At 38.0% G+C, this 14,875-nt stretch overlaps 3 protein-coding genes across 3 annotated transcripts; 1 reads left to right on the top strand and 2 right to left on the bottom strand.

Moving 5' to 3' along the window:
* Positions 1-2,032: 2,032 nt before the first annotated feature.
* LOC137722555 (ERBB-3 BINDING PROTEIN 1) lies at positions 2,033-5,895 on the bottom strand. Its single transcript, XM_068461587.2, has 10 exons — positions 5,655-5,895; positions 5,419-5,546; positions 5,258-5,342; positions 4,940-5,089; positions 4,654-4,807; positions 3,113-3,328; positions 2,882-3,018; positions 2,699-2,790; positions 2,444-2,620; positions 2,033-2,343 (listed from the first exon to the last, which is right to left on the bottom strand). Exons 2-10 carry the CDS (start codon positions 5,507-5,509, stop codon positions 2,261-2,263), a joined length of 1,185 nt encoding a protein of 394 aa, XP_068317688.1. The 5' UTR covers positions 5,510-5,546; positions 5,655-5,895; the 3' UTR covers positions 2,033-2,260.
* A 2,671-nt stretch (positions 5,896-8,566) lies between these two features.
* LOC137723416 (mitochondrial succinate-fumarate transporter 1) lies at positions 8,567-10,790 on the bottom strand. Its single transcript, XM_068462610.2, has 2 exons — positions 10,213-10,790; positions 8,567-9,475 (listed from the first exon to the last, which is right to left on the bottom strand). The coding sequence occupies exons 1-2, from the start codon at positions 10,624-10,626 to the stop codon at positions 8,936-8,938; spliced, it is 954 nt and encodes a 317-aa protein (XP_068318711.1). The 5' UTR covers positions 10,627-10,790; the 3' UTR covers positions 8,567-8,935.
* A 1,666-nt stretch (positions 10,791-12,456) lies between these two features.
* On the top strand, positions 12,457-13,341 carry LOC137722381 (em-like protein GEA6). Its single transcript, XM_068461370.2, has 2 exons — positions 12,457-12,660; positions 12,918-13,341. The coding sequence occupies exons 1-2, from the start codon at positions 12,528-12,530 to the stop codon at positions 13,082-13,084; spliced, it is 300 nt and encodes a 99-aa protein (XP_068317471.1). The 5' UTR covers positions 12,457-12,527; the 3' UTR covers positions 13,085-13,341.
* Positions 13,342-14,875: the final 1,534 nt, after the last annotated feature.

Raw genomic sequence — 14,875 nt, 5'->3', positions numbered from 1 at the left:
TGTTCCCACGCAAACTGACCAATGGAATTTCAGCGTTCTTGATTGCGTTAAATGTTAGGGAAACGCACCGCCTACACGCGCTTTTGTTCTCCACGCTCTGCGTTTGGGTGATTCAGCGGAGAGGAGTGCCATACGCGCCCTTACAATTTTAGCGGCTAATTTTATTTGAAATTAACCACGGGGTCACAAACACAATAGGTTAGTCTTATTTATGTATTTAACTTGGTTTTTACAAGAGTTGAATTTGTACCTACTCACTTACATAAAATTATATCAAAGAGCTATACTGCAAAGTTTTTGTGAATAACTAATTATTGTTAACATATAGATTGAAAAAATATCAACATCTGTGTAATTAAAGTATCAACAATATTTTCACACAAAAAAAAAATATCGACAATATAAATCAAACATAGTCATAACAATCATATAGACATGAAGTTAGAAATAGATAATAGGTCAAATACTAGACGGGTATATATTCATAAAGTCAGGCAGGTTGACCCAAGATTATCTCATACGTTTCATAAGATAATGCAAACATCAAATCAACACTTTCAACACATTTACTTGCAAGATCATTTTAATTCTTTAGGGGGCGTTTGTTGCGCTGGACTATCTCGGACTGGATTAGCTTCAAAGACTAAGCTGGACTGGCTTAGACTAGACTAAACTGGACTAACTTAGTGAAGCGTTTGGTGCAGTATTGGACTAAGAAGCTGGATAATAACAAATTATAATATTATATTATTTAATATATAAATTATTAATATTTTATTATGATCTTATCTTTTTCTTCATTTTTTCCTACCATTTCCTCGTTAAATTGGATGAAGTTAGCACCGCCAAAAAATTCATCACCATCCCTGGACCGAGATCTTAGCTTTGAATGCTCGAATCTGTCATGGATTTGAAGAAGCCCAAACAGGCCGAGACTTCCAGGTCATTTTCCAGCCACATTCGACCACATTTTGGCCTCGATTCAAGTAAAATTGTAATTTTGTCACTCCCAGCTTCAATTTGGTATATTTTGTATGAAAGTTGGTTGTGAAATGGATCTGAAAGAGAGTCGGAAAGTTAATGATTGATCTAGTGACCGGAGATGACGAGGAGTCTGTCGAGAGTGGTCGTTGAGCATGACGAGGACGAGAAAGAGAAGATAGTCTTAGCTAGTCCCATGGTTATTGGGGGGTCTCGCTAAGACCTCTTAGTGAAGGGTTTTGTCCATGCTAGTCCCCTTTAGTCTCATTAATGTTAGTCCCAGCATGGAACAAACACAGTATTAGACTAATAGTTAGTCCAGTCCAGTCCAGTCCAACTTAGTGAGGGCAAACAAATGCCCCCTTAGTTTCTTGTTTTTATTAAAATATGAATATTTTTCACTTACATTTCTTGTATTACTAACATATGCAAAAAGAAACGTGTACGTTTCTCCGTTAAATAATCAAATACCAAAAATTAGAAGAAGTTAGTTGATCAGATTCTCTTTCTTTAGTTCCAACTATTTCTAAGTTCTTCATGCTTCTCCTTTGTTAAACAGACATGCTTTCCTCAGTTCAAACTATTTCTAAGTTCTTCATCCCTCTCCTTTGTTGAACAAACATGCTCTCATAGTATTCAAAAGCTAATAAAACCTCATCCTCATGCTTTTCCCATTAGTTAATGTAGAGTTAAAAAATAGGACAATGATGTTCACACACATATCTTTACCTCTTACACATGCCTTGTTAATTTCCAACATTTGATTTACAATTCATTCGCTCTGATATCCGAATATTAAGAAGACTGTAAAACATAAAAAGAGGTGTGACTACCACCACCCCAAAATATTGTCCTCATCACTTTACTATTATACTTCAGAACTAAGCAATAGAGAACCACACAGGACCCCAATATCTTCATTTTTTTTTCCTCTGAAAAAGTGGAAAACCACAAAGAACCTCGAACTCACAAGCTTTACCTAATGTCGTACGCCAATTATTAAGATCCCAATCGATATGAAGCGTGTTCCAAAGTTGAGGACAACATGCGGTAACCAAACTCCCAAATGTCGTAAATTGCCATACATTTTTATGTAACTTTAAATTTGACGTTACTCTACTACAAAATCTAACATACAAAAAACCGCAAGTTCCGGAATTGCATATTAGAGAAAACCCGGCTAGAATCGACGTCTGAACACTATTAAATTCATTCATATCCAACTTCCAACCAGATACAGTGGGTGGGGAGAACCAAAATTGAAACACAAAACAAAGGCTCATGCTTGAGATTCAGCACCATTTGCTGTTGCATCCATCGGTTCAGCTTCCGTAGACTCCTCGGGCTTATCGCTCTTCTTACCTGCACCGTGCAAAGACATAAGAATCCAGAGTCTAAAAAATGACCCTACGATCTCTCCAGGACGTACTTAAACCATGATCGATAGATTCATCTAGCTTACCTTTCTTCTTCTTTCCACCACCTTTCTTCTTCTTTGTGGCCAAAGACAACCAGGCTTTGATTTCGGGATCATCTACTTGTTTAGTGGGCTGCAGCTCCTGTACAGGATGAGATGTGATCCGGTCCGATCCATTTGGCATTAGCAAGACGGTGAACTTGATATGAGCAACAAAATCACCTGCAAATCACAAATTCATAGAATCAGACTGATAGAACTAGGATTTCCTGAAAGCCAGTCAAGCGGGTAGATTGTTACCAGGCTTCTCATGCAGGACCGGATATGGCTGCAAAAGCTCGTGGTTGACGCATTCGAGTAAGCCCAGCCTTGCCCTTTTCTCTTCCAAAGCTCTAATGCAAAGAAAAATACCTTTAATAAAGCCAGTAAAAGCTGAAGACCTAACGACAAAATAATTACCGAAATAACATAAAGTTAACAAACCTAGCAGTGAATGGCATGATGGGAAATTTCTGGCTTATTTCGCTGAAAATAAACCTAGAGGCTTTCATCTTCAAGTGGTAGCTCTTGTCAACAGCTCTCTTGTAGATAGTAGTCTGCTTCTCATCCAGCAGCTTAGGCTGCAAATCGACATAAATGTGTTGATTTAGAAGTCAAATAATTATATAACATAACAATGACAGTTGGGCTTGCTTTTTGTAACTCCTTTATTACCTTGCCTTCACCTGTGCTTGCAACTATATCAACCGCATAAACTTCATTCTCCTCAAATTCTGCCTCGTCAACTCTTGTCTCTGGATTAGAAGCACTTAATATGACCTTGTTCCCGTCTATCACAAACTGCTTGAGCTGATGGCTAAGAACACCTTCAACAATTTTGCAGTCGTAAGCTGCTGCAACCTTTTGTATTGCTTCTGTTACATCTTTGTTCTGCAGCCACAAAAAGAAAAAAACATAAAAATTCATATAGTATAGTAAAAGAACTAGAAGATGAAAAATTATGCTTTTCTGAACACCAAACAGCAATCCTATGTACATGTTTAAATTGACTACAAGTATTGCAAACAGTATGAATTGGAAGACATGTAGGCTCAGTTGAATGACAATTGCACAGACAACAATATACATCTGCACTAGCACCAAAATGTAGCCAGTTGGTTTAGGCAACAGGGAAAAAGAGGAAATCAATGAGATTCAATTTCCTCGGCAAAGTTGCCTACAAAAATGGATTGATCAATTAGGTTTCTCTTTTTGCTTCATATAGTAAAGTATTCGAAGAAAGGCACACCTTAAATGTAAGCTAATTTGAATGATGATTGCACAGACAAGAAATACATCTGCACTACGCACCAAATGTAGCAAGTCAATATAGGCAACAAGGAAAGGAGGAAACCGATAGGATAATCGCTCCCTCTACAAAGTTGCCTACAACTATCAAATATGCTCACATAATAATCCTATCAGAGTAACTATGACATGAAGCTTCACTTGGACGTTAGCCCATAGCTTTCGACAAGTATTCATCATATAGAAGCAAGGAACACAATAAAAAATGCATAAGTGAAGAAAGTATATTCCAGGAGATTGAAGTGGTGTAGGCTCAGAGGACAACTAGATGAACAATGTAGATATGTCCAACCAGAGCAGCCCATCTATGGCCAAGCATAATATAGGCAACAGGGAAAAAGAGGAAATCAAATTATCATAGATCACCTCGGCAAAGTTGCCTTCAAACCCTCATTCATAAGGAAGACATGTTATTATCACCGTACATTGACACACATCAGCAGTAGAACAACTTGACATCACTAGCTAAAAGACAGATGGAAACCTAGTGGAGATCTAAGCCTACCAGCTACCATCTGAGAATATGACAAGGCAAAAACTGAAAAAGAAAATACATAAAATATCTAAGTGGTGGAACTATGACAACTTGACAATTAAATAACATAGATTTCCCCTTCAGTGTAACTATGACAAAAAGCTTCATTTGGATGAAAGTCCATAGCTTATACTAACATTTCATCATCAGGGGGTGCAACGAGCATAAAACACATCTTTTCAGGTTACGAAAACAAAAAAGTGTACAACATCAAATAGAAGACCACAAAGCGAAAACGCTTAACTAATGACCAATAAACTCCATTTCACATCAATAATGATTCAAGCAAACCAATAATGCAATCACTAACCATCCTCACACAATCCAGTAACCTATTACAGAAAAAGTGTAATAATTCCATCCAAGAAATTACCTTCCTCCCTGGCCTAACAAGCCTTAATGCAACTTCAGCAGCAGTATTAGCAGCTGCAATAACATCAGCTGCCCTTCCTGTGACTGGCCCTGCTTGAAGAACATGAGTATGCGCGACTATGGCAATGAACCCATCAATATGACAGCCCAAATCACTGCAGGAGAACAAAACTCCATCGGTATGTTGGTACTTGGGATATAAAAGTCCGAATCAAATTATCTAATCCACAAGCTATCTTTCAAAAATGTCAGAACATACAAAAGTTAGGTTATATGTCAAAACCTACATCTTCAGAATATCGCCTTCTTCCAACACTGACTCATCACTAGCAAGAGGAGAGAAATGGCAAACAGTGTTGTTCACAGAGATGCAAGTCGGGAAGGCAACGCCTCGCTCGATCTTCTTCTTCACATTTTTGTACGTGTTACCAGTTTGCCTTCATACACAAAAACAACACAACCCATTAAACCATCGCATTACAATAGAGAGAAAAATAAGCACAATCCCACAAATTTCCAAAAGAAAAACAATTAGCTTCCAATGCCAACAAGAAAAATCAACTTATGGGGTTATTTAAAAACTGTAAATTAAATATATTACTTACTCTCTGATGTATGAATCTCCTTTCTCACAAAGTTCCACAATCTTCGCCTTCGGTTTGCATTCGGATATTACCAGCTGCAAAGCCTCTGCAAATTTTCCCAAATGCAAATCAATACATTCATCCACAAAAGCACATGAATATACAAAGAGCTAGAAAATTACTGTTAACAATTTCAGCGGCGCTCTTGTATTTGGTAACGACTTCTGGAGATGTGAGATCCAGCTCCTTCTCCTCTCTCTCATCGTCCGACATCGTTCGGAAGCTCTGTGAATTCTCCGACTTCAAAAACCTACAACATCAAAAATCCGATGAGAAATCGAGAAGCCATAGTCGAAGAACTGCTGTGAAATTAGCATTGGCAATTCGAAAATAAAAAACCGATTGGATAATCTGAGACCTGATTGGGGGAAAATTTGAGGTGCGATGGAGCGGAGTACAGGGGGTGAGGTGAGTGTTTGGGGTTTGGGTTTAATATAGCAGAGAAAAGGACGAATAGAACCGGTACGAAGGTGGCTTGGTAGAGAGAGCTAGGGTTTCAACGTGCGGCTGCGTTTGTTTATATACGATTTCGCGTCGCAGCTAATGTTAGGGTTTTATTTTGGGAAAACTCGGAAAATTGCCTTTTTTTAGAAGGGTAACCCACTTGTAATGTGAGAGTTTCAGTTCGATTCTCATCAAAAATAAATTTGAAATACATTATTACTAGTTTACTATGATGTTAAGTTTATATCTTTTTCTCTCTTACAGTAAATTAATATTGTTTGTTTAGAAAAAAAAAAAAGTCAAAAGACTTTTGGCCTACTTTAGCATGCAACATTCAGTTGGAAGTTTAAAAAACTTTACAAGTCCATTGTATTCAATTAAGATTTTAAATAAATTTATAGAAGTGTATGGTTACTCAATTAAAATTTTAAAAGAGTTAAAATCTATAGAAATCAAAGTGTATCCATTCCAGATTTTAAAGTATTGTACTAGATGTTTTTGCATTTAGGACTCGTATTTGATTAGCTTAACTAATTTTACGTCTATGTAGTACTCGAGCGTAGATTATTACTCTCAGCTTATTCATATAGCTACTTTCTTTGCATGAGAGTTGTATGTTTGCATTTTTTATGAGCATAGAGTGTCACATTTCTTGAGATATTTGTAATTTAATTGTATTCTTAGCATAACTGTTTTTATATTTATTATTGTAGTGTTCATACTTATTTGTAATATATTTTGGAAACCATTTGAATTTTGCAAAGATGGGTTACCATGTTACAAAAAGCAAAGGTTTTAATAAATTTGTATTTTTGTCCACTCGCACTTTCTTTTTCTTGCCCCTCCACAACTTAGTAGCTATATTATGTGGCAAGCAATGGTTCATTGGCGAATTCTAGCATCTACTTCTAATAATGCAGGAAATTCATTTCTTGTTAGTTGTGTAATATCCATTCTACCCAAAATATGAATGTTCCTACCTTTATTGTACTTTTATCTGTGCTATGACACTACATGCTTTTGTAATCATGGTTCTTCGCGATATACTCACTCTTAGATTAAGACTTTGGTTTTAATTTTTTCACTTTTTACACATCATTGCATGTTATAGTTTCGTCACCTCCTAGATGTCAGCCATCATGCCTCAATATCGGTGTCCACTTGGATATCGGGTCGAGGTGTATCATGAAGTGTTTTTTGTGTGCTTCTTTCAAAAAGAAGTTTAAGTATTTTCAGTATTAATTTTCATTTTCACTAAGAATTGATTTCAAAAAATATTTTATCTAAAACCATATTTCAATTATTTAAAACATTCTCTAAACAAGCTTATATTCTCATCTTAGAATATGAGAGTCCAAATTTTCTTGACTCCACCCTCTTGCCGGTTCGCTGATGATCTTCTACCGTGCTTGTAGAATACCGAAAGCTCTCTCAACATCTTTCTAGTATGCCTCTTGGTGTAAATAAACAACTTTTCGACGTCATTCGCAGGGTTTGGAATTGCTTAGACAAGTGTTGCCCACTTTGGGTAGATGTCATATACCAAGTAATACCCCATATTGTACTGACAATTGTTGATGTAGTAGTTAAGTTAAGGTGTTTTACCTTCCGTCAGACTATTGAAGAGGGGTGAACGCCCAAGAACTGTAATGTCATTTTGGGATCCAAAGACTCCAAAGAAAGCATCTCATATCCATATGTCGTACGAGGCAACCGCCTCTAACACAACAGTTGACTTTCTAGACTTTCTGCATAAGCCTCATTGCCATCCAGTGGGACAGTTCTTCCAATCCCACTGCATGCAGTGTAATGACCCTATTATGCTCGGAAACCCACAATCTTCAACTTTGCGAAGGAGTCGATCCAGATCTTCTTGATTTGGCTCGCGGAGGTACTCGTCTTCATTAGACTCCTTATCTTCTCATCTCATATGTGTCCATTATTCTTCCAATTTGGAATTGGATGAGGACCCCCAGTTGGAATCCAAAGATGATCCAAAGTTGGAATTCATTGTAAACTTGAATTGAAAGAGATTGATTTGAAATAGATTGAATTCAAATGTGTGTGAATTATAGCCCAATATCTACCATATTTATAGCCCAAAAAAATTCAAATCCAACGGCTAGCTGATGTTACTTAGCTGTTGGATTTAAATTTAAGTTGTAGTCTTTAAATAATAAATTATATTTGGCCCTCAGTTGGAGATGATTTTTTGTGACAGGGCTAAAACGAGCCCTATGGCCATTTGACCCTTAGTTGGAGATGGTAAGAAATATGATCATGTGTTGTTCATTAAAATATTAATTTCTTGAATGACCAAAGGGCTAAAACGAACCATCTTACCAGTATTCGGTTGGAGATGGCCTAAGCTCTAGTATTTTAGAAAATTGCTTGGATATTGGATTGAAATCTATTAAAAGGACTCCAATTTCCCAATTTCTTTCATACTTTATCGTTTAACCATCCTAGGCTGGAAATTTCATTTTCGTGAATTATATACATAGCATGTTTGTGCTACAATATAAACAAGTAGCATGTGACATAGCACGTTCCTGCTTAGCTTTTGTGGCTTTAACGCATGCTCATAATCTACTCCGAGAACATTTAACAGGTGTCACAACTAGAAAATTTCCCCTAGTTACTACTCTCTACTTTATTGAGCAATTCTTGAGTTCGGACGCCTATATATAGTATAAATTATAAAACAAACGAGGATTAGGGACACCAAAAATGTGGTCATATAGCCACGTGGTCTAGATGCCCCAACCCTAGAATTTCTCCCACTCTAACACCGACACATCAACTCTAAGTACAGTTACTTTAAGATTACAAAAAAATAAGAGAACTTAATCATTAAAAATTTCATAACATTCTCTAAAGTTTTGGAGATGATGGTTCTATAACAATCGATTCTTGATAAAAATTGAACAGAGAACACAAAAATTGTGATTCGGTTGAGACATCCTTGCAATCATATCTGCTACATATGGAGTTTATTTCTATTGAGATGAGAAGTTGCCTATTCTCCTACCGATCATCAAAAATATTGATAAGGTCTTAAAGAACCGGTGTACATTTGGGGAAGCCGAAGAAACACAATGAAGAAACGCTAACTGCTAAATTAAGATGATTGAGGAATGTGTTCTTGCAATGGAATTGAAAACCGGAACAAGCAAACCAATTAAATGATGATACCTATAAGGATGCATTGGGAAGATATCGTTTCTCATACAGTCCTATCACTTGGTCAGCCACAGTCCACATAATGGCCTGCCCGGGTGGTATCCTCATGAGCCGAGGCAGCAGTCCCTTCCACAAAGCTAGAAGCCCTTCCTCTGCGTATATTGTCCTAATACAATGGACCATGCCCTTGTATTTCATCTTGCCATCAACACCTCGGCTCTGAGCCATCAACCTAGTTTTCACAACATCAAAGGGACCGGTGCAAATTGGGCCGGCTGTGCCTGCAAGGAAACCCGATATCATGGACTGCCATGGCAGCAGGACTCTCCCATCTCCTTCATGTTTCTTCCACAAGAGGACATCAAACGCATTTTTGGCTGTAAACATTGCGGCCTGGTTCGTCCCATTGCGCATAACAGTTGGAGCCGCACCTGACCAGAGCCCACGGAGACCTTCCTCCCGGATGATTGTACGAGCACAGTGAATAGGACCCTTATACTTCAGAAGCCCAAGACTCAATCCTTTTTGTTGCTGTAGTCTAATTTTCACCACCTGCATCAATTAAATTCCAAATCAAGACCATGCCGACAATGAACACGCATGATATCTTTGTTGTATTGAATGAACTATGTTAGCCTGCACACGAAGATTCATAAAGGAGATCTCTCAAGAGTATAACTAACCGACTCAAGCCAACAATGCCATATAACCAGCCAACCATTTCAGCTGTAAACCGAGTATAAAATGCACCTAACAGCACAATTTTAAACAATACCAGATCGATGCTTAGAGTTCGTACATGTTTGGACAAAAACTAACAACAAACAGTACAACTTAATTAAGTGCAATGTGCGATTGAAAACATAAAAGACGCTCGGTCCCAAAGTAAACAAATTGAATCAGTATCTTCCCCGAATTCTCTATCAGTCACTAAAATCTCAAAGTCCTCGCACTCCTCGCACTCCCAACTGCCTTGCTTCAAAATTTATAAATTTAGCTTTTCATTAACTAAATTAAACCACCCCATTGTCAATCGTAGACAAAATCCATAAGTAGTAACAAATCAAATTTAGGCATTCTGACATAGCTACAATGGCTCTAGCAAATGTGCTACATATGCACCTGAGTCCGAATCCCCGTCCACTTACGATTAGTTTAAAGTAGAATATCGCTCGTATAAAATGAATAAAATACCAGCTGAAATCCAAAATACAAATCCAATCCACGTTACGAAATTCCAGAAAAGTTGTCAACTTTTTCAATTGAACACTTCAAAACAATGCACAGACCTCAAAAGGAGTAACAATGACTAGAGCTTCGAGAACTCCAGCTCCGAACCCAGAAATGAGCCGGCCGTGGTTGCTGACCTTCCCGGTCTTCGCGTCCTTAAACGCGCCCTGCAGCATGGCGTTGGAGCCCATCCGGAGCGCGTACTTCAATGTCAGGTGGGTGGCGAATGGGGTGAGCCCCTTCCAGAGAGCCCTGACGCCTTCGGTGCGGGCGACAGTGGCGCCGCAGTGGACGATTCCCTTGTAGGTGCCGGTCCGGTCGAGCTGGAGCCTGGTCTTGATTACATCGATCGGTTGAAGACATGCGGCCTCCATGATGCCCCCGAGCGAGCCCGACAGCGCCTTCACATACGGCGGAATGGGCGGCTTCTTGGGCGGCGGTGGCGGACTCGTCGGGTTGGGGTTTTCATCCATGCTTTTCGGGAATTGGATTCCAAATTTCGAACTGGATTTGGATATTGAAATCTGGGTTTTGCGAAGAAGGAGAAGAGGAGGAGAAGTTAGTCCTTTCCCCTCTCTTCTTCTTCTTCTTACTAATGAGCGCTAACGTCACTTCTTCAAAGTGAACATGCAGGGATTGTCAGAATAATTAGGGGCTAATTAATTAGTAGTTAAAGTGCGTGGATTAGAATATAAACACGTGTTTTTCTGCATAAACAGATGTCAAATAAAAGGGTGGAATCTTTTACTTGGAGACGTCATTTGACCAAATGCATGAGATATTTTTTAGGGTGCTAAAAATAAGTGTTATATCTAAAGGGTTTAATATTTGAAGAGAAACACAAGTGACCATTTACTATAATAGTGGGAATGTATGGATTCAAATCATATTGATCCCTAACTTAATCTCTAATCTAATAAAATTTACCGTTTAGTAAAAAAAAAAAAAAAAAAAACAAGCCCTTAAAAGAGAAAAAGTATTTCGAAGTTTCGAACTATTTATATTTTGACATTCGGCAGCCCTCTAAATTCAGGTCGCCTCTGTGTTTCTGGGTCTGATGGCCCGTTTGTTTTGGTGTGCAGGAAGTTTTAGGGCCCGATGATAAAAGCCTGCAAGAGTTTTCAAACTTCATGATTTATGGTTAACCCAAAAAAGAACTTGATGACTTGTGAAGAAGGGAAGACCAAGGCCCAAAGGAAGAAAGGAGGACCAAGGACCAAGGCCCAAGAAGGAGTTCGAGGGGACCCTTTTGGCACATGATAGAGCTTCTTTACAATGTTTAGGCGCACAGTGCTAGGTAGACGAGGATATGCTCTACCGAGACGACAAGAGAATGATGCTCTAATTAGACTACTAGACCACTGGAAGGGTGTTCTAACTTGACCACCAACCACCAAAAGAGTGCTCTAATTAGACCACCAGATCGCAATATTAAGCAGAAGATTAGGCATGCAGTGCTAGGAATGTAGTACTGTGCATGCAGTGCTGTGCATGCATTGTTAGGCATAGTGCTCTATGGACGAGCACTACATGAAGGCACGTTAACAGAATACTAAATATTTATGTAGAAATTGACTTTCGTTATATTTTATCAAAGTAAGATTACAATCTATTGATGCACAAATTACACAGAAAACTATATGCATTTTGGCTCAACATTTACAACATAACGGAAACATACAATGATGGCCTTATAACAACATCAATGACAAAATAATATATGCATGCATTCATTGACTTTAAACTATCCTTAACCAGCTTTTAACTATGGTAACAGCCCTACACTAATTACAGCATAAATTCAAAGCTGTTGCAAAACTTATTTGAATTAAGTGCCACTTAGTACTACAATCTAATGGTATTCTTCTTATAAGTAGAGATGTGAGTTTGAACCACATTATTACTAATTTATTGTGAGATTCAGCTCACTCTCTCCTCCTTAATGAAGATAATATCATGTTAAAAAAAAAAAACTCATTGAATTGGGGATAACTGTTGTAACTCCCTATCACTTTGGTATTCTTAAGGTGTGTAGTGGATATGCATGTAGACGATGATTTTGCATATGATCATCTCCTTGGCAACGGTGCGACCGAGTTGAGCAATGGACTCGTGTCCTTCTTACTGCAAGTTAAACAACCGTTTTGACATAGCAAAGCAGATGCGTGGCATTACGCCAAACCTCTAGAGTCCCCCATCAGCCACGTTCACCCCATCACATGTCACATCCTCCTCTCTCTGCCTCCTCATTCACCTTCCAACCCTCCCTCTATATAACCCTGATTTCCCTCCAAACAGAAACCGAATACCAAAAAGAGTGTTTACTTCATTGCATCAAACTTTGTGAGAACAACTAGAGGTTGGAAATTAAGAAATGGCATCGGAACAGGAAAAACAAGACCCCCAGAAGAGAAAGGAGCTCGACGAGAAGGCAAGGCGGGGAGAGACCGTCGTTTCCGGTGGTACTGGTGGCCATAGCCTTGAAGCACAGGAGCACCTTGCTGAAGGTAACTAATTCATTAAATTACTCGTCTTTCGACTTCTCCCGAGAGAGAGAACTTTTCATGCACATAGTATGTTATATGCAAGGGTAGCAGTATCTCGAGACCTGAAAGTAAAAAACATATGGTAATTTACGTGGTAGTGAGTGATAAGGGTTATGTGTGTGTGTGTGTGTGTGTGTACTGCTCCCTTTGCATTCCAGGTGAAAGTAAGTTTTGACACTTTAGTTACGTAGTCGGAATTTTTTGTGTGCGGTGATTAGGGCGGAGCCGTGGAGGGCAGACGAGGAAGGAACAGATAGGGGAAGAGGGGTACCATGAGATGGGAAAGAAAGGCGGGCTGAGCACCACTGACAAGCCCGGAGGAGAGCGTGCTGCTGAGGAAGGCATCAAGATTGACGAGTCGAAGTTCAAGACCAAGAATCGCTGATCATGATTTTGGAGCAGCATGGGTGGCTCCCAAAACTCCAAACCCTCTTTGGTTTTTGATATTTCTTGCTGCGTCAGTGTCTGTAACATAAAGTTATACTATTTTGCTTATTTTTCCCTTGTAGTAGTGTTACCGATAGTGTCTTTTTGCATGAAGTTGTAGCTAGGAACGGTGTTTTGCTTATTTTGCCCTTGTAGTAGACCACTCTTGTAATCTCCTTCTTGTTTAATTAATGGCATGTTTCCATGGTTTCATAATATGTTTTCTTCATACGTCCGAGCCTTTTTTCGTGTGCAACAAAATTTTGTTTGTAGCTGTCGGGGAATTCTTGAACGAACATTGTGTATGAGGAGAGATTTTTCAGTGTGATCATTATACGAGATAGTATATCATGTATCATTAAACAAATGATGGGATATGTGTGCTAAAATTTTAATAACTTAAAAATTAAAATTTCTCATCATTCTTATTATTAAAACACGTAGTGTATTATTTATGTTCCCGTCACAACAAAAAATTTATCGTGTACAGGGCAGATGAAGAAACCTTTGTAGCGCATTACAAAGGCAAGGCAGAAGAAATTTGAACACATGAGTCCATGTTTCATACATCTTTCTTCTTATCTCGTCAAACTCAGGCGACAAGACACAGAACACAGCATAAAATATGGATATGAGAGCGTATCCTTACGTTGAGGAAGATGAAAGGAATTGAACCGACACTATTTAAACAAGTGTGGATTTGATAGTGACGACTGTGCGAATAGAATTTTTCTTTAAAAAGGTATATGTCAGGGATATTTTCTTTTAGTTGACTACAATATGTTGCAGATTATGTCGTATACATGTTTATTTTTTTCAATTTTCTGAAAAAGCAATGAGATATTTTAAATTATTTTGTGAAGAAAAAGAACTTGGAGCTCAGGAAAACAAATACTAGCCAGTAAATTTAACTCACATCTGCAATGAACCTGTATGTTTATTTTCTTTATCAATGCCCATTACCTTTTTTTAATTTTTTTTTTTTTCATTCAAAAGGTTAATCAAGAGCCCATCCATTCTTTTTAGAGAGAGCAGATGGATCTTCTCCCTTGTATCGAACACTAAATTCTTTTTAGAGATTTAACCATTTTCTTTTTAGAGAGAGCAGAAAGATCTTCGTCACATACCTTTTTTAAGAATTCCTCATATCCAAGGCAGCTTACCACAAGCACCCCACCCTATACGACTAGTTGGGGTCCGGGGGAGAACAAAAATGGTTAAATCTCTACTCATATTCATCAGAAAACCGATATCCATAAAAAGAACCGTGTTGTTGGTAATTACTTTTTTAAAGTAATTTATTGGTTGTCTAAGGTTTTGAGATTATGATTTCATTTGTTCTTATGGAGATTCAGATTCGTTTCAATTGAAAAATGACTTCAATGCTACGTAACACTTGGGTTACATGTAATTTTGTTTGTTTTTAAACTAGAGTGATAGATGGTTATGTAAAAGTTTTAATAAAATGAATTAATATAATTAATTTTTAGAATTAGAGTTGGTTACAAACTCTCTAAAACTGATGGCAACTGTCTCTACAATAGAAAGAGCAGTTGCATCGTATAACTAGTTTGATCCCTCTTCTAAAATCAATGTCGTTCTCATATGATTGTTAGTTCTATTGAGAGCAAGGAATGCTAAAGAATTTTGGAGAAGGGAAGATCAAACACTCAACCTTATTGTGATGTCTTCAACTACAAGTTAATTTCTTCTCTAATTAGGGTTTATTGGAATATGAAAACGTAGATTA

The sequence above is a fragment of the Pyrus communis genome, chromosome 4 (genome assembly GCF_041283825.1).
Source record: "Pyrus communis isolate YQ-2024b chromosome 4, ASM4128382v1, whole genome shotgun sequence".
NCBI classification, from domain to species: Eukaryota; Viridiplantae; Streptophyta; class Magnoliopsida; order Rosales; family Rosaceae; genus Pyrus; species Pyrus communis.
This window is presented reverse-complemented; position numbering and strand designations above follow the sequence as displayed.